This window comes from Bombus vancouverensis, chromosome 2 (assembly GCF_051014615.1).
Source record: "Bombus vancouverensis nearcticus chromosome 2, iyBomVanc1_principal, whole genome shotgun sequence".
NCBI lineage: Eukaryota > Metazoa > Arthropoda > Insecta > Hymenoptera > Apidae > Bombus > Bombus vancouverensis.
In genome coordinates this window covers 20,793,042-20,811,345 of record NC_134912.1, presented here as the reverse complement: position 1 = coordinate 20,811,345, position 18,304 = coordinate 20,793,042, and the positions used below count along the sequence as shown (strand labels likewise).

Genomic DNA, 18,304 nt, shown 5'->3' with positions numbered 1-18,304 from the left:
GACATTTCTGAACTGTATTCGTTAACAAAAGTGCAGTAAGAGTAACGAAGCTACGCGAGTAACGAAGAAGGAAGGAAAGAGAAGATAAAGAAACAGTTACGAAGTAGCGAGTGCGAGAGGGAGTTGACTAAAGAAAAAGTAGCGGTGTGGTGGGGCAGTTAGCGACAGTGTACCGGTAGTGGTAACGCGGGTGTCGCGGTGTTACGCCGTGGTGAAGGTATACGCGTGCATGGATACACGAACACGCACGCGGATCGAAAAGAGAAAGAAAATAAGAGGGAGGTAGAAGGAAGAAGGCCGGCAGTAGACAAGAGGAGTGGTAGAGGAGCACGAAGAAGCAAGTTGGCAGAGACAGCGTCGAGAGAAGTGGTGGTCGTGGTCGGTCGGTTGGTCGGTGGCAGTTCGAGTCTGTCGTCAGGTCGAGAGACGTGTGGTTAGAATCGACTCGTTGGCAACGTTCTCTCCGCGCTTCTACGTTTTCCTCCTTATCGCCGCTGAATTTCTCGCCAGCCGGATGAAATTGTGCAATCGAGGCCTACGTTCACGACGTCTCTCAATATGGGTTAAATGGTGTTTTTCGGACGTGACTCGACAAGATCGACGATCCGATTCTACCTGTTGTGCGCAAACTTCGATCGCCTGTGCATTTCCAAGTGAAAATTAGTGCGCGTATCGCGTAAGTCTTTGTCGGAACGCATCCTACCGATCGAACGACATTCGTTTATTCGTGTATTCGTTTCTCTTGCTCTACGTCCGGTACATAGCTCTGGGAGGGAATCGAAAGGAATATTGCTCGTTGCGAGTAAAGAAGGAAAGAATAGGAGTGGCGGCAAGTTAGCTTATCGGAATCGAATGAACCGTATGCGTCGACGACGACGTCGAAGACGAGAACGACGGTAATACGTAGTCGCTGATGATAGCGCAACGAGACACGGATAATGCGGCAACTACGTGACCGACCGAGCAACGTTCGCCAGTGCGAGAGATCAACCTCGACCTCCAAACGCTTTGCCGACAGTGTAGTCTCCAAGAGTTTACGCTTCGGAGGGACAAGAAATATTCAGGAATGCCATCCTTTTCCCTATACATACTTGGAACGTACTGTGATGCCGCGATCGTAGGAAACTTTGTTCGTTCGATTCCTGCAAACGTCTACGAAAAGATTCTTACGTAGGTCCGCGAGAAACCGTTAATCGAGACTAGATTGGATCGAGCGAAGTAGGACAAAGTGCAATAATCCTACTTAAGGACAAATTCGTGCCGTGTATTTCTTCTATCTTTCCGATGCGCGGAAGATCAAGGATCTTCGGAAAGCGTTGCTTCGGATCGGGAACAAAAGTCGTTGCTTCGATCGATCGAGCGTTCGATTTTAAATACGCGTAGACTATTTTTCCTATCCGCATAATTTACCTGGATACTACCATTCCGCGCTAGCATAGTATTACTCAGAAAGGCTGCAATGAAAACTAAGTACCTTATAACGTACCAAATAAATCCAATAGGTCGTTCGTTTTGATAAGAATTTTAAGAAAACGTACATATTACGCGGGAGACGTTGGGAGAATTTACAAAGAACTAGTTAATCCGATGTGATTCGTCCTTTCTATTCCTCCGTATTCTCCGTATTACGTTTGCAGAAAAAATAAGAAAATCCGACGAAGATACGAATTCCGTTTGTCGTTCGACGGTAATCGACTGCATCGAACAGCAAGAGAGGATCAGCAGCGAAGGAACAGCCATGACTTTGGATCGATCGGACGAGCAAGGGCGCATTTAGAATACAGAAAGAGTCGTCGAGGTATGTGCAACAAGTTAAGGGGAAGCACGTGACTGTTAGCTGCTAAAGCAAACATCCGAGCAACATAGATAAAGTTGGAAGCGACGACCGCGAAACTTGAGGTACGCGCGCGCACAAGAAAATATGTACCTATACTTGTACGTTCTCTTGCTGGCGACTCGTGAGAAAAAACTCGCTGGCCGAGTTTAAAGGAAACGTCGAACATCGAAATCGGCCGGTTGGTTATGAATTACACAAGTAAGAAAAAACTAGGAAAAACAAAAGGTGTACATTGAATTTCGTGATCGTACGTTGCCGAACTTATCGTCGATACGCCTATGCCACGTCCTCCGAAACCATATAGGAAATTTGCTCGAGTTTCCTAAATAATCTTATCTTCGCGGAAGGGTGTAAAACCTTGAATGACTTTTCCATTCTGCGGGTTTGTCTTTCACTCGTCCGACGAGAGGACGAGACAAATGCCCGTCGCTTCGGAAGATTGGGTGCTGCACCCGGCTAAAATAACCAGTTCCATTACTACCGTCAAAGGTACCACTATCCAAAGCACTACCACAGCTTGGATGTCGCCGTACAGCAGAGCATCTCCGTCCGAACGTCCAACTTCCAACAACAACAACAATAATGGAGTTGTTATACTCGAAGGATGTAGACCACCTGCTGCCACCACCGCTAGAAGGTTTCTCAGGTGGTTCAGCAGACTTGGTCAACCGCCAATCGGAAAATCAGGTAAATTGGAAAGTGATCGTCAACCTTTCTTTTCTATCGCGTCAACGAATTAACAAATCTGTAACGAACTTTGCAATTTGCGATTTAGTTTTCATATTTCCTGTTCTCTTGGTATTTTATCGTACGTATCTCGTCGTATGACGCGTGTTCGTTCTATTCTTGCTTCCTTGTTCCTACTTTCTATTTCATTCGTTCGAGGTACAATCGTGTAAAGGTAAACGATTGTAAAACGGTGTAAAAGAGACGAACTGGTCGAGAATTGGTATCGTCGATTTCTCGAAAGGGTGAATTCAACGCGATTAACAACTCGATGATTGAAATACCATCGGCAAATGATATTTTTTATTAAAAATTCTATACTTTTACGCATCGATATCTGTTTGCGTGGAGCAACGGTTAGTTCGATTCCACTGCAGTCAGACTAGCCGCGTTTGTACGTACGAGTACCTACTCGTAAAGAGCAAGATCGATGTTACTGCGTAATAACGTAAGTGTTTGAGTATAGTCGCGTCTTATTATAGTTAGCTGCGTGGTACTGTTAGTCATCGCAGGTGTTCCGTACACACGGCAATGGCCATTAATAAAAAGATCCTACTTACCAAGCAAATGTACACTTCACGACGGTAGCGGATAATTGAATAGGAATCGTACATGTACGATTATTAATACAAAAGCATTTCCATTAACTGTGATTTTCTACGACTCGTAACTCTCGATCTTTGTTTAAGGAAGGACCGCACGAATTTTCTTTGTTCTTTCAATCTTTTCCTTCGTAACTCATAGCTACGTACTTACGACGATCGCTCGAAAAGTGATACCCGTTTACCCATAAAAGCCGTATAAAACGATGAAACGTGCTTGCAGAAGGTCGCACGATATTCCTATTTAAAATAAAAATTTCATCTATAAGTACTTAACTAGAGTCGTCGTAGTTCGATACGTTTAAAACGGCCATGCAAATTGAAAATCCCGCCGATAACGATTTACGTTTTCCCAATACTTAATACGCTCGTTCAAAAACAATTCACCTTTTGAATCATCGAATTACGGCAGTTTACCGTAATAAGGTTATATTCGAATTATTCGTAAGACGACTGATGCGGGAGTTCAATACGTGTGGAGAAACTGTATGTGATCGTAAGTGTTTCGATCGTCCGTCTGTCATTACGAAAGACCCGAAGAAACGTGTCTGAGAATTCATTACGTATCAGCGTATCAAACGATCCAACGATCCAGATTACCATCGTTTTTGCAAAATTGAAAGAGTTTCTGGACGAATAAGGCATGGCGGGAAAACAAGTGTTTGTCGAAGGTATACAGAAATTCGTCTCACGTTGCGACAAGTGTTGGAATACGAGTGGTAGTTGTATTGGAAAATATTTAATTATATATAATAAAACTACGCTCGTGTCGTTGTTATTTCAAAACGGGCATTACTTTCAGGACGATGCTTGTGTTGTTGAAACTATATTTCAGGAATCAACTTAATCGATTAACGGCAACGAAAGCGTTACGATGTTTACAATAATATTAGAGATTGGAAAAGGAGTAGCCAACCCGGTGAATCGATTTCATTAATTAACGTCTTTTATCATCACTTTGAATTAGTTAATCGGCGTCGAATAAAATAACTTTTTTCAACCATACGTTTCTGCCAAGTATACGTACAATCTCTGCAACGATCAGTGTCAAGTTCCTGGTATTTAACGATGCGTCGAGTATTTGGTGCAATGTACTCGAGCTACCATGACGAACGCAGAATCGTATTAACGGGGCTTCCATTGTTTCCACGATCTTTCAACAGACCATCTATACGTTTCTACAGCGTTTTTCTCTTATACGTAAGAGAAGCACCCTCGCTGTGTTCGCGCAGTGTTTACTCGAAGAACGTCACATCTCCTTCGTTCGTCTCGAAGTCGTTTTTGTCCGTTCCGATTAATCGTTGTTGGAAACTGAACCAAATTCAACGAAATTTGTATTAGAGTCAGACGAGCATCTTGATCTTCGTACAAATTTCTAATTCAAACCGTCGAGCTATGTGTATTAATCGATTACACAGAGTAGACGTATCGTCGAATTTAACTGTGACGATGTTTCCTTGAAACAAATGTGCATAACGCTGCCTAAAATAACGAGTGTTTCGTGAACAAAAGAAGATTATTCTTGAGATTCAAACTCCCCGGCAAACGTGGCACGACACGATAACTAGGCCGGAAAGAGGACGAACAGTAAACTTGATAAATAAACATTAGACTTGGTGTGCAAACCAGGTCGCGATCGTTGCTGGCAACGGCGTGTCGTAGAATTCGTAATAACCGCGTTCTCTGTTATGTCCTTTCTCTTTATAATCATGCACAATTAACAGGAAGCAAATAAGCAGTACGGTTCTGTCAGGTGTTGCCCGACTGTTTTTCGCTATTTAAGAAATACTGCGTTCAAAGGTGCAAAAATCATAAAATTCGCGCCTTCTAACGTATCCGTCAAGTACACGAAATTATTAATGCAAATGAATTTCGAATCTAGAACGAGTTATGGATAAGGAACGACGATGTCGAACGATAACAGAGTCGTACCATAGTCCGAGTTTCTAATTAGACTAATAAGCGAAAAACAAGTTACGTAAGATTGCCATTTATAATCGTCTTGATTGTTACATCTTATTTACTGGTAATGTATGCAGCAGTTTTATATCTATTTATTTACGTATTTCAACCGACCCGTTAGATATTTATCGATATCTATGGATATTCGCTATTTCAGACTAAACGTCGGTTAATAAGTCTTTAATTTATTTCACATTTTCTTTCGGTTTTTCATTTTTATCTATTTATAAATCGGTGTCAGCGACTTATTCATACTCGTTGTAAGTTTAAAACTTATTTTCAAGTTTCAGATTCTTTATACATACGTGTTATTTCTTTCTCGCGATCGGCGACGTTTAATTCAATTATCATCGAATATTCTAAAGCTTATAATCTTAGTCTATGGATTAGCCTAAGATATTCCAAGGAAAGTCTTGAGAAACGCAATTTTTTCGGTTAACGACGAAACAGAACATCGAACCAAATAGCTCTACTAGAAATTTACGACATTACCGTCTTCGTCGTCTGCAGCCTCGCGATACATACATCGTTTGAGCATCTTACCGGTTTTAATCACATTGCACGAAATATCAATCGATAAATCGATAAACATCCATCTGTTGATGAATTTTCTCAAACTTGCCGAGCAATTAACAACCTTCCGTACTTTGTTCTTTGTCTCAATTCGTAATTGAATCGTAACTTACGATACTCAACGTAATGTTACATATTCTATACGAGATTCGTTACCATAGTCGGTTCATACGAGAAAGCCTAGAAGAGATTTTTCAACGATGTCGCGTTTACGCGTTGTGTAATTCTTAGCTTGTTTGCGCGTGGGTGAAACCGAGTATGTATGATGTATCACCTGGCAACGTTGCGAGCAAAAGTGGAAGTTGGGATTCGAATCACGATCGGTTTCTCTTCGTAGCAAGACAATGCTTGCTTCCGGGAAATTCATAAGCCACGAGTATTAGTTTTTTCAAAGTTTATATCAAAGAGACGCAAATTTTTCCTTGCAAATGCTTATTGTCGCACATCGTACGAGATACATATCGTCTATGATTTACATGTTACTCGAAGCAACGCAAAATCGTGATAACGTTGGTAATTCTTAACGAGCTACGCGTTCTCCATTTCCATAATTTTTCAATATTTTTTTTTTTATTTAATATTTCACATTCACAATTTGTCCAATTTGGACATTTGGTAGAATTTTTGAGCTGTTTGATTATCATGTGGGTGGCTACCCCCAATGGGGTACCATCATCGTGTTTGTTAGGATATATCTTTTGTGAGATCTGCTAGGTGTTCCCTTTTTAGTCTTCTATAATTTTTCAATATGTCGTAGAAATCAACGTTTCGAACGACTGCTTTCCATATACGTTACCGCCAGACTGTCTTAGTTTCGAGAAGAATCATCGAAATCGAGAACGCGTCGTTTTTCTAAATAATTACCATAAAACTGTCTTCTTTATATGTACATATAACATATATATCTGGCTAGTTTTAGTTTAGTTTAACGGTAGTCAAAATCGACGGTCGAGTTTTCGTAAAACGTTTCGTTTTAACAGCGGGTGAAAAGGAAAGAACGTTTCCTTCCGCGAAGAAACGTTCGTTTGCGTCGAATACTCGTTGTCACGCAATACGCTATCAGATACGAGGTCATTGGCTTGTAATCTCTCAAGGAGGTTACATACACATAGGTGCTCGAGCAAGAATAACGTCGAGTGTGTCACCTGCTTTAAATTGTTTTTCTACGCGAACACGAACATTCTCACGTCTATCTCCGTTTTGAAGGTACATCGTACTTTTCTCAAGGTATTTTTTCCCCGATTTTATTAAATCGCGCAAGAGCAACTAAGACGATATATTTCATCGAATGGAAACATATATCTCATCGTACGATATAGCGTATTTAATCGCGTGGTATAACGTATAACATGATAAAAATTAGTATTTGATTTATCGCGTCTCGTCAGATTCGAAAATGCTGTGTAATTTCTTTCACGAATTTCGATGTGTCAAGAAATCGAAAGTACGGTTAAGTTTCAAAGCACGCTCGCGTGTAACGGTATTTCGAAATTTGAAATAAGATCGTTAAATAGAGGAACAAAGTTCTTTGGAAAAATTAATGAATTTAATATTTTATTCTATACCATATCCACATACATACACCGCTGTAGAACGCGTCTTTACGTCTGTTTAATATTACGAAACCAAAGAGAAATTTTGTTAACATCGTCATATTTATTTTATTACATCTTGTTTCTTCGACTTTTAGGAATTTTTCTTACGATGGAATTAGGAAATAACGACTTAAGTCTCTAGTTGCTGAATACTTACTTCGTTCATTTCAATAAATGCCAATTATTATTTTTAACTTTCTATGTCATAGTTATATTACGTGCAAATATATAGCTATAAGTAAGTATATTACGTATTAAGAAAGATTAAAATTAAAGGAATTGAAAAGACAAAAAAAATATTAAAAATTTAAGGCTGATCAATCGGCTATTTTTGCCGCCTACTCGTCGATTATAAAAGTGTCCGGATGATCGGCTCAACCGACTATACATCTTTTTCTAGTATTTTCTAAGTAATTGGTGAAAATATCGTTCAAGCTTTCTGTCATCGACATCTGAGAAATGACAGCGTTTACACGGTCCCTTTTCATTTGCGCTGTTTTGCTTTGATTTTCTTCGTGCGGTCTATCCTCTTCGATGTAACTGTAGATATAACATGCTTTTTCTTCTCTGGCAATTGGTGTCACGCAAAAACAAAATATATACGTATAATCTTACAAGCGAAGTCGAGGATTACTTGACCTGTTCGGCATATTATTATACATACGCTCTCGTTCATAAGATATAAATCCGTAAATACGTAAATATTCGGATACTTATGGACGGGGATGTTATATGTAAGTACAATGTACATGGACGATGTATCTGCTACGTGTGTACGCCCAAGCGTTCGTTCGCGAACAAAGCGACCATTGTGATGCGTGTACAGCAGTGTTCGCATCGCTCGCACGAAATTATGTTTTATACTTTCTCGTTCTTATTTACGGAACGTATCCGTTAGCGAATAAGATTTAAAAATCTTGTTATTTTCGGGACAGAGATGAACAGGATGCGATAACGCGTATACGTTGTCGCTAAAAGCAACTGCTTATCGAATGATATTCAATTTTGAAATATCGTTATAATTATATTTCTAAGTACGAGCATTTATTTGTGCGGTGTATCACGATGGTGCAAATCGCTGCATCGCTCCATCGATAAATTTTCTTGGGAAATTAAATTTCTACGCGATTCGTTTATCGTTGCGTCGTTTTATAATCTCGGAGGAGGTTCCGTCGTCGAAGGGAAACGCGATCGAGCTTACCTAATCTGTCAGTTTTGTAACTTTGCAAAATTGCTTGTTCCACGCATTCTTTCTTCACTCGCGCTCGAGTAATAGATTGGAAGCAAATTTTTAAATCGACATCGATCTCGTGGCACAGTTTTTTCTTCCTCGAAACTCGAGCGACCATGGAATATGAAAAACTCAGTAAGGTCGATAGAAAACAAATATATCGATATACTATATTTCGTTACTGGGATATTGTACGGAAAAAACAAACAGCGCGTCCGCAATCTCACCGAACGATTATCCCGAAGAATTGGTCATTCTATACTAGAGATGAAATTCTACGCGATACACATCGACATTTAAAGAGCATTACCATTTTACCGAGAGCTGGCTGTTGTCAAAAAGTCACGCATACCGGAGATGGGATCGGATTCAGCCGTAGACAATCGTAATGACATAATTTAACTGGTCTCGTATATCGAAATCGTCGAAGCATCTAAAGTGGTTTGATCGATATTTAAAAATGTTGCGAACAGGTGTTTTCAATTTTCAGATATTAGATTTGCATTTTGATATTACATACACATAAAAATATAAGACAGAGCAGGATAGAAGGAAACGCGAAATATGTACTCGGCGTTATCCGGCAGCATGTACATGGGTACGATCAATCGTCGTGCATATCACGAGAACTACTTGTTTTCATTGTTATCTGCTCGCTCTAGTGTCGATAAGGGTAACACGAAAACACTTTGTTAATCACTATGTTGTGCGAACATCGTAAAAGTATGGGAATCATCGGCGAGGATTTAAATTAAAAATCGATGAACACTCGACGCATATGCTTTAAAAACGAGTGTTCTCAGTTGGGTGGGTAGCTTTCTATTTCTCATTCGATTCTCTCTGTTCTGTTCTCACTTCTACTCTGAATTAACGACGCGGAAACTTCAAGGCTTCTCGCGTTATATGTAATAAATTTCGCAACGAGTCTTAAATTCTCTTGCCGGTTAAAATGCAGTCGATTGCGTTGCCACTTAGTTAGCGTTGCTCCTTTCGCCTTGCTCGCTGTTTTACCTATTCACCCCTTGCTGCGCGTTCCTGTTATACGTACTTAGCGTATAACAGTCGATGTTGCGACAGAGATCGTATACTCGTTAGATTCTCGCAAGTAATCCTACGAATACTTTATTTATTCGTTATCGATCTATCAGCGATATGAAGTCGAATATTTTTATTGTACGTATAGTAATTACGATATTTCGTATACTTTATTTTGTTCGATAAATAGAGTGAAAATCGAGCAAAAGTCGTTGCGACGAAGGCGACGAGTATGGCGCAAGATCGTAACTGTTGGATCGTAAGCGTAATTAAAAACATCTATAGTAATTGGTCGAGTCAGGCCTTATCCGGTATTCAAGTCAGACAAAGTTGCCACTCTCCGATACGAATTTTGGCAAAAGACGAACAGTACTCTTTTGTCCACGATTTGTCCACGTCTGTCCACTCAGAATTTTCGTTTGTTCGCTATTGAATGAACGAATCCCGTTTGTTTCTTTCTTTTCTTTCTTTTTTTTTTTTTTTTTTTTTTTTTTTTTTTTGTAAGAATTCGCATTTAAAGGTGCCAATTTCACACAACTCCGTATCCAAGTATAGGTACACCTCACATTTCAGGAAGTTAATGCGTTTTCCATGACTTTGTTGAAGTTGCCCCGTGAAAAGGCAGTAACGTAACATTCTCTAAGTAATTACTTTGTGAGAAGAAAAGGAACATTGCGAGCAAGTCAGCTTTTCTAACAACTTTATACGTTTGTTTCTACGTTTTCTCTTCTACAAAATATCACTCTATAGCGTAAACTGTAGCGTAAGAATGGATAAATGGCATAATACGACTGTTTAGGGTACTTTGTAATATCGTGTCCTTGACACGCGCGCACGTTAACTAAAATTAAGCCAAGGAATTCGGAACCATAGCCAAAAACCAATGCTATGACTTTGGCAAAAGTTCTTCAAACTTGCTAAATCATGTCCAACTTGATCGTACTTCGTACTAGATACTGCATGTACTCTGCTACGTGTTACGTTTGCTTGAAATTTCGTTTAAAGTAACGTTCTCTCAAAGTCCACGCTATCGATCATTTACGTTTATTCGACTGTACGTTATTGTGATTTTTAATATCGTTTCTCGATAACCACGTATGTACAGCCTTTGTTCCTCTCTCCGAGCGTTATTAGTATCACGATAAATATACGATAAAAAGAAGAGAGAAATAAAAGGATATTTGTTATTCGAATGGGATACTATGAAACGGGAGCAAATAACGGATAAAAGTAGGATGCGAGCAAGCAACCTAACGATTATGTATTACGATGCGCGTTCGATCGTTCGCGAAGCAGGCTCGGACTTTACTCGATCGATCGTACTAAAACGAGTTATGCGTCTAGTTTGTCATTCGTCTGTCGACGCGAACAGTCTAATTGTGAATATGCTTTCACGTTTGAAAGAAACGTTCGGTGAAACATGGAATACCGCGTACGACTAGTATAGTCGGTGGAAACGATGTAGCGAGGTTGTAAATTAAAATATTAAGCGTCGACATCAATTGGCCTAGCTGTTGTACTCAGGGTCGTGCGCGTTTTATGGAAGCACCTTGAATCTCAAGCTGCAAAAATCACTTCTGAATCGATGTTTCAAATTCCCAATTAGGATTTCAAATTACGATTGCTGTACATTGCGTAAAACGTATACGGTATAGATCCCTCCTGTTCAAATATTTAAAAATCCAAACTCTTCTATCGTCCGTACATAATATTTCCCGGTAATAGATGCCTTTTTCCGTTTCAGATATGTACATATTTTATTAATGTTCGTGTACAATGTATTCTTTGGTTTATTCGGTCGAGAGAATTCTAATTAGAAGAGTTTAGTACGAAAGTAACGGCGTTCTAACTACCGAAACGAAATACGACGTAATCGAAGAACAGGAAAGTGGCGTAAATGCGATAGAATTAACAGAAATACATGGTGTTGGAAAAGCCACGATCACAGACACGAAAAAACAAAAACATTGGATTGAAAATTATCCAAAGAACGTAGATTCCGAACGATGCTAGCAACGGTGGAAAAAAATGTTGATGTACCGATGTAGTAGTTTCGTTGCGATAAAGACGATAATAACGACGATTTTATACAAATGGAAAGAGCAAACGAAAGTGCTAATGAAAAGGTGCCTTCTTGTACCATAGCGAAGGTGGTATTCGAAAAAATGCTTCGACAATTCCAAGTACAAAAAGAATAACTCTGCGCAATTACGTACTTGTATCGAGAGAATTATGTGACTTAGCAGACAAACAAATATGGGATTCATAAATATTTAAAGAAATTATCAATTAACCTTAACCTGTATTTGCATAAACGAAACTTCGTATGATCGATTGTTTTATTATCCGAACAGTTTCTTTTGTCTCCCAGTTAGTTCGGATAAAGGAGACACTGGTGTATTTTCGATAGGTAATGTTCTCCAAATTCTACTTTGTACGAACTTTTCTTAAATCTACCGCGAGAAAAATATCAGGAAAAAAGAATAATTTTGAAACGAAGTGTTGTGTTTTCGTGTTCGTTCGTTCGTACGTTTATTCGATTTTATAACAGCTTTACGCTCGATCGTACGAATTCCGCTCGAGTTTTGATCCAAAGTACAGTTAACCGAGGACCGCGTGCACCTTCACGCCGATCACGTCACTGGTAAAACTACCGTCACCGGAGCAACAATTGGGGCCGCGAAACAACCGGTAACTTCTGATTCTCTACCGTGGTACCTCGCTACGCTCCAACGTCGTCTTCGTTTCATCGTCTTTCCATAAACCAATCGTTGATACGATTGATACGATTCCATGCCATATCGACTTACATGTATACGTTATTATCCATTTACACGTATAGCGTACATGCAAAATAACGTACATAATGTAACGATGTTTATAAGAGACACGATTACGCGATGCGATTCACGAGCGATTGTTCGTATCGCGTTGACGAACATAACGGTAAAATTTGTCGATATTCGGTCGAGCTTTTTTGTCAAATTTGCAACTTAAATCTCGACAACGTTATAGTTCCGTTATCGAAGTAGCGTAATCGTGAACGGTGGCTCGATAAACGATGATCGATGACCTATTCACCGAATGTTCAGGAGAGGTGTGCGCGAAAATGCTCATGATTTTAATTTGGAACACTCTCGAACGTGAAACGAATATGTAACTAATTGGAGTGTCGATGCACGTTCTGCGAATACGCAAGAAACGTGCGTGAGCATACGTTGACGCGTGGACACAAGTGGGCATAGTGGGCACTTGGGCAGTGTGGGCACACATCGAGTCCCCCTATTTTCATCGTATCATCCACTCGGACTCGCTTGTGTCCGATCGCGTTCGTTCGACCACGGTTAGTCGATCGTTCAGTCACTCGGTTAGACGGTCACCAAGTTACGTTCGCGTACGTGCGCTCCAGTCGTTCGAATATTCGATTCGAGTATTCCTGTTCGATTTCGGTGGGTTTCGTGCACCTCTTTCCGAAAGCGTATCGCGTCACGCAGTTGACTCGTAGCTTCTCTTTCGATTCTCTGGATCGTTTCGCCGCCGCGTCGCAGTCGTGTTCGCGTCCGCGTGTCAGTGACACACAGCTCTGCGCTTTTGCTTTCTTCTCGATGCTCGATCATTTTTGCCACTCGTACTATCGCGACCAAATTTTTCTTCTCGAGCGAATCTTTTTTTTTGTGAAGTAACTCTGCGACGTTACTCTTCTCCTTATAAATTCGATCTTACGATTGTCCTGAAATTTTTCACAGAAAACTTTACTTACGGATTTAAGAATTTACGACTCGTGCGTAAAAGTGAACATTTATATGACAGTTCGTTGTAGAAGTTTTAAATGGCTTTCGATAATAAGGAAAAGACGAGCGACACTGGCAAAATTTATACGTGTAATCGAAGGAACAAAGCGGCAAATATTTCTTAATCGCGAAATCAGCTGATCGGTTGCAGTTACATCGTTTTTGCTGAATTTTTTCACAAAAGGAAATAAGCTACTTGCGCGACGAATGCTACTTCGCAATAGATGCTAATTAACGACTAAATGTTTAATATAATGTATATATAAATATGCAACGTGGAACAAGCGTTAAAAGAATTGGCTGCGTAATTTGGTATTTTAACATTTTCGCTGCTGATCTATGCATATTTGCGAGAAATATTATCGTGCTGCTAAGGTTGAACAACGATAATTTTGGCGTGCTCGATAACGTTCGAATTAGCCGTCGATTATCGATATTGCATCGAAGCAGGAAGTTTCCGTTGGTTTAGCTTTTATCTTTAACAACGTAACCTTGGCGAATACGGAAATAGTGGTTTTTAGTTCGCACTACGATGCCTATATCTGCGTAAAGCTCTTTTAAAGCGAACAGTTAACGCGAATACGAGTAAGTTGCGAGAAAAAGGATTTCGTTAACTTCGATATACGCATCCGCGTACTCGAATAAAAAGACGTTCTTCTTTCAATCTCTGGCGCGTAAGAAATTGATGTAACTTGATGGATAGAGATACAACTGACATACTCTGCTATACGATGCGACTCGTCTTTACCTTTCTTTTTCTTCCACGTTTGAGGATGGAAAGATCGAACGGAACGCGCAAATAAACACGTTGGCGTTGGTAAAGGGAAGTATGTAAGTATCGTGTGCGCGATCGTACATTTTCTGTGACGTAATCAATCGCGGGTGCGAAGGTCGTGTCGATGAGCAGAAGCTAATAAAGAGTCAAGGATAATAATTACTTATTTATAGGAATCGACTGCAACGTTACAAGTATCGTTACAACGTTGTTCGAGCAAGATCTGTAACGTTTGCGCTTTCTTTTAACGTCGTTCGATAACTCGACCGACGATCTCTCGATAAAGTAGTTTGAGATTTATTATTATATACGCTGCAATTACATCGTCGACAAACGTTTATCGGGCTTTTTTATTCGTTGAAATTAGAGAAAAAGAGGAATTTGTCGATATCCAACCCTCGGTAGGTTTGATTTCTATTCGACGTTTTTGCGTTATGGAGGCTTTCCTCGATAACGCGTAAACGTTACGTAAATCAGGTAAGGAGCTTACACAACTGTTGCTAGAAAGAAATTATGCAGTCGAAAAGAACAAATATCGCCAAGTAAAAGATCAAGTGTTGTGCGAGGCGACACGGTACGCTCGAAAGGTTGCGCATGTGTTTGAATCGCGGGAAACGGTGACCAAGTGAAACGATCGAGAAGGAATCTACGATTTGTTACCAATTATCAATGTACAATTCGGAATTGTTCAAGACTGTGTGGACGAAGATAGGACAAATGTGCAGCTACATTACCTGTGCCAAGTCTTATCTTTCGGGTCAGTTTAACCAACGAGTATGAATCATATCATTATCCTATGCGTAACGAGTCCGATACTTTTAACGGTTATCGTGCCGTGTTTGAAAATACGCGAGTTACCTATAGCTTTGCCGCGTATCTTCGATAACGGCTTTTAATAATCGGTTTTTAACGGTACCAACTACGATAAATTCTAAAAATCGTTAGACATACGAGTTTTAAACTGTTTGTAACTGTTCGTTGTTACCTCTTGCTAGATCGTCTGCTTTAACCGAGCAAGTGTTTCGCGTAACGATATTATTACGTATAATACAAAGATACGTTGTATCATAGCAGGTCGAATAAAGTACATGGAAACGAAACGTTGGTCGCTAGACGGAGGTACTTTCACTTTCCATCGCTGTAGCTATCCATTGCTTGCTAATCTACTGAAATGCGTTCTACGCGTGTCATATGCATACGCCCGAATCAATTAAAATCGTTGGAAATTTAATTTCTTATTTGTCCGCGTTTTCGTTTCATTTCGATCTTGCTATCGTACCTATATATTCGAATCTTTCCTAATTTCAAATTGTTTCTCTCGAGTCTCGATTTCATATCAACGAAATCCTCTAAATAGTACAAAGTAAATATTGATAATCTTTCAAATAAAATATCTCTTACGTACGTTTCATGATTTTCTGATCAATTTCATTTCGTAATATTTTCTTCGATCATTCGTTCTTTGCCGTATTATAGGCAGATAATTTTATTGTAGTGCGCGCGCGCGCGCGTGTATATTATATAAACTACTGTATCGATTTTACAACCTTCCAATGAGTCACATCCTGCAGTTTGAAAAACACTGCCCTAGCTAGAGGGAGCTGGTTTGCTGAATTCTCGAAAGGCTCAGGAGCAATGAAATTTAGGACAAGGTCGGGTCACGCTCGAAATTCTTGCGATAATCCCACTTTTTTCGTTGGTCAAGCATCAGTGAAAATATCAATATGTATATCAGTTTCAAGGTTAAGTATTCAAAATATGAGAACGATAAAGAAAGGAGTAGAAATTTAAAAAATTTCGAATATTTCATATTTACTGTTTAGGCACTGTTACGATTGTATTCGTACTTTATTTACATTAGACGATATCAAGTAGCCATTCCCTTCTTTCGTTTATTCTCGCCTCTTCTCGTTTCGTATCGTACGTAATGTAGAATTAAAAGTGAAATCTTCTTTCGAAATCTTACAATAGTCGCCTTTCACTAATCTTGCGATAATTTCTCGAAATTCCTACGTGCACTTTTCGAATGCTTTTCGAGAAAATACGTTTGCAAAATCTGGAAAAATATGTATCTAGAAGAATCGGCGTTAACTGACGCGAAACCGACTAGTTCTTGTTTTACGGTATTTTATCAAGTAATCAAACTTTCTATCCGTTGAACGATATACAAGTAATACCTGGAGAAACGTTGCACGATCAGCGAGGTTACAATATTTTGCGCAAGGAATTACACGTGGTACGATCTTTGAACTTTGAATTCTCTTTACATTAAGCACGACATGCGCCGTAATATATTTTCCAAAGTCTCTTGTTTAAAGTAATATGTGTTGCGAATATATCGCGTCGATTATGCGATAAATATGCAAGCGGTCGTTTAAATTTGTTAATGTTGGCTATTTAAAGTAAAACGTTAGCAAGATTGTTCGTGCGTGATTACGAGGACGAATGGCCTCGTTTGACTTTACCTGTCTTCTTGATACGAGGAAAAGCGTGACCTGGTTTTCATCGATCGCAGTAGGCAACAAATGTTCGAAAAGCGATCCGATACGAGAACGCGGAAATTATTAGCCGAACACAAATTGAAAATGAATAGTCGCGCGACAAGTATGTTTTCAGGGAAAGGAAATTGGTCGAGTGTTCGTCGACTTTGTTAAATCGGAACTGGTCGGCTATACGCGTGTACAAAGACGGGAACATTCCCGTATATTTCAATGGATTGTTTACGTCCGTTGTAAGCCCTGCTACCGGAAATATGTAACAAAAGGACACGATCGAGCGACAATGGTTCTCTTCTTCTTTCTCTTCTGTTCTTCTTCTGGACAGATTTTACCAGTATCCGTGTACGTGTATAAGCGTGTAGATGTACAAATATGTAGGCGGACCAACGAATGAGCGCACGCGCTACCCTTTGTCTCTGCTCTGTGGGTTCGCATCTCCCAACCTCTCGAATCTAGGCTGTTACCGTGGCAACACAGCTACCGAATAGAGAAAAGAGAATTTTACCGTACGAGCAAATTTTTCTATCGATAAATAAGACAAAATTCGACGTCATTTTTCATTTCTTTAAACAACGATTACGATCGTAAATCGTTATCTTTAAAAATGTCAAAATTGATCATACTCACGAATGGACAGTGTGAAAGAATGGTCCGACGAAATAACACTATGCTACTTCTTGTAATATATTCATATCGGAAATATAGGACGAGCTACTAGCGGTAGCCAAAACACTTCCTCTCGCTATGTAACGTTTCCTTCGTTGCCTATGTCACCTAACTTCTCATTTTCTAACCTCTCCCTCTTTCCATTTTGTGCGTCTATATTTGTGCGTCTGACCCTATAAGTATGTCAAAAAGGAATCGAGGAAAACTCGGGACACGCCGCAATAAACTCGATATGTCAAATTTTGATTTTGTACCGATTTAAAATACGCCGGTATGCCGATATGCACACGCACAGACACATACATATATACGTAAATAAAGTTATCATTACGTATGATCTTTTTTTATGTTTCAGGTTAGTATCGTTATTCGTGTAAATTTGGAGCGGGAGAATGGCCGGTAAATTACAAAATTTAGAAAATTTACCAGTGTCGGAATCTTGTTCTTCGATTATACGGTAAGAGAAATCGTCGAAGGAACGCATAATTTCTTCGTTATATTGTCTCTATATTTATTATTCCGACAAAATTATCGAGAAAAGTTGGAAACTACGATCGAAGGACTTCTTGGAGAATGTCGCGATTAAGAACAAGAATTACGACACATGCTATAACATCGCGTTATTTTAACACGATTTCGATGAAATTAAAAGATAAAATCTTTCTCTCGTTGATCGTTTCCCTTATTCTTTGCATTCATCCAAATTAATCTCCAAAAAATATGTTGAAAAAAAGGAATAACTCTGGAATTAAAGGAGAAAGTGTTTTCACCGTCGTTAACATGCAGTTAATGCGCTAGTAATGTTATATAACCTTGTATAAATCGTTATTAAAATTAATTGGTTCCACGTGATGGCGATTACCAATAATTTTTCATTTTACTCGTTGAATCACGAAAGATGATTCACGCTTGACCTCGGACCAGGGCTCCACACGTGTTTTACAGGTTATTTTCCACAATGTATTTGAAAATCAATCTGTTTTCTCCATAGGAAAATATAAGTAAAGGTTAGG

General features: G+C 39.5%; 1 protein-coding gene across 12 annotated transcripts in view; it reads left to right on the top strand.

The window, feature by feature from the left end:
• trc (Serine/threonine-protein kinase tricornered) overlaps positions 1 to 18,304 on the top strand; it is a 40,024-nt gene that overhangs the window by 9,108 nt on the left and 12,612 nt on the right. The window contains exons 1-3 of one of the 12 annotated variants that reach the window (XM_033340539.2): positions 13,075 to 14,183; positions 14,301 to 14,528; positions 14,632 to 14,884. The exons of 3 other annotated variants lie outside the window; for them this stretch is intronic. In XM_033340539.2, the coding sequence (XP_033196430.1) occupies positions 14,797 to 14,884 (88 nt within the window). In that variant the 5' untranslated portion in view covers positions 13,075 to 14,183; positions 14,301 to 14,528; positions 14,632 to 14,796. Of the gene's footprint in view, positions 1 to 321; positions 2,525 to 12,985; positions 13,011 to 13,074; positions 14,184 to 14,300; positions 14,529 to 14,604; positions 14,885 to 15,200; positions 15,247 to 17,723; positions 17,749 to 18,304 lie in introns of those variants that run through there. 8 more of the 12 variants (XM_076625926.1, XM_076625898.1, XM_033340536.2 and 5 more) reach the window with 8 other exon arrangements.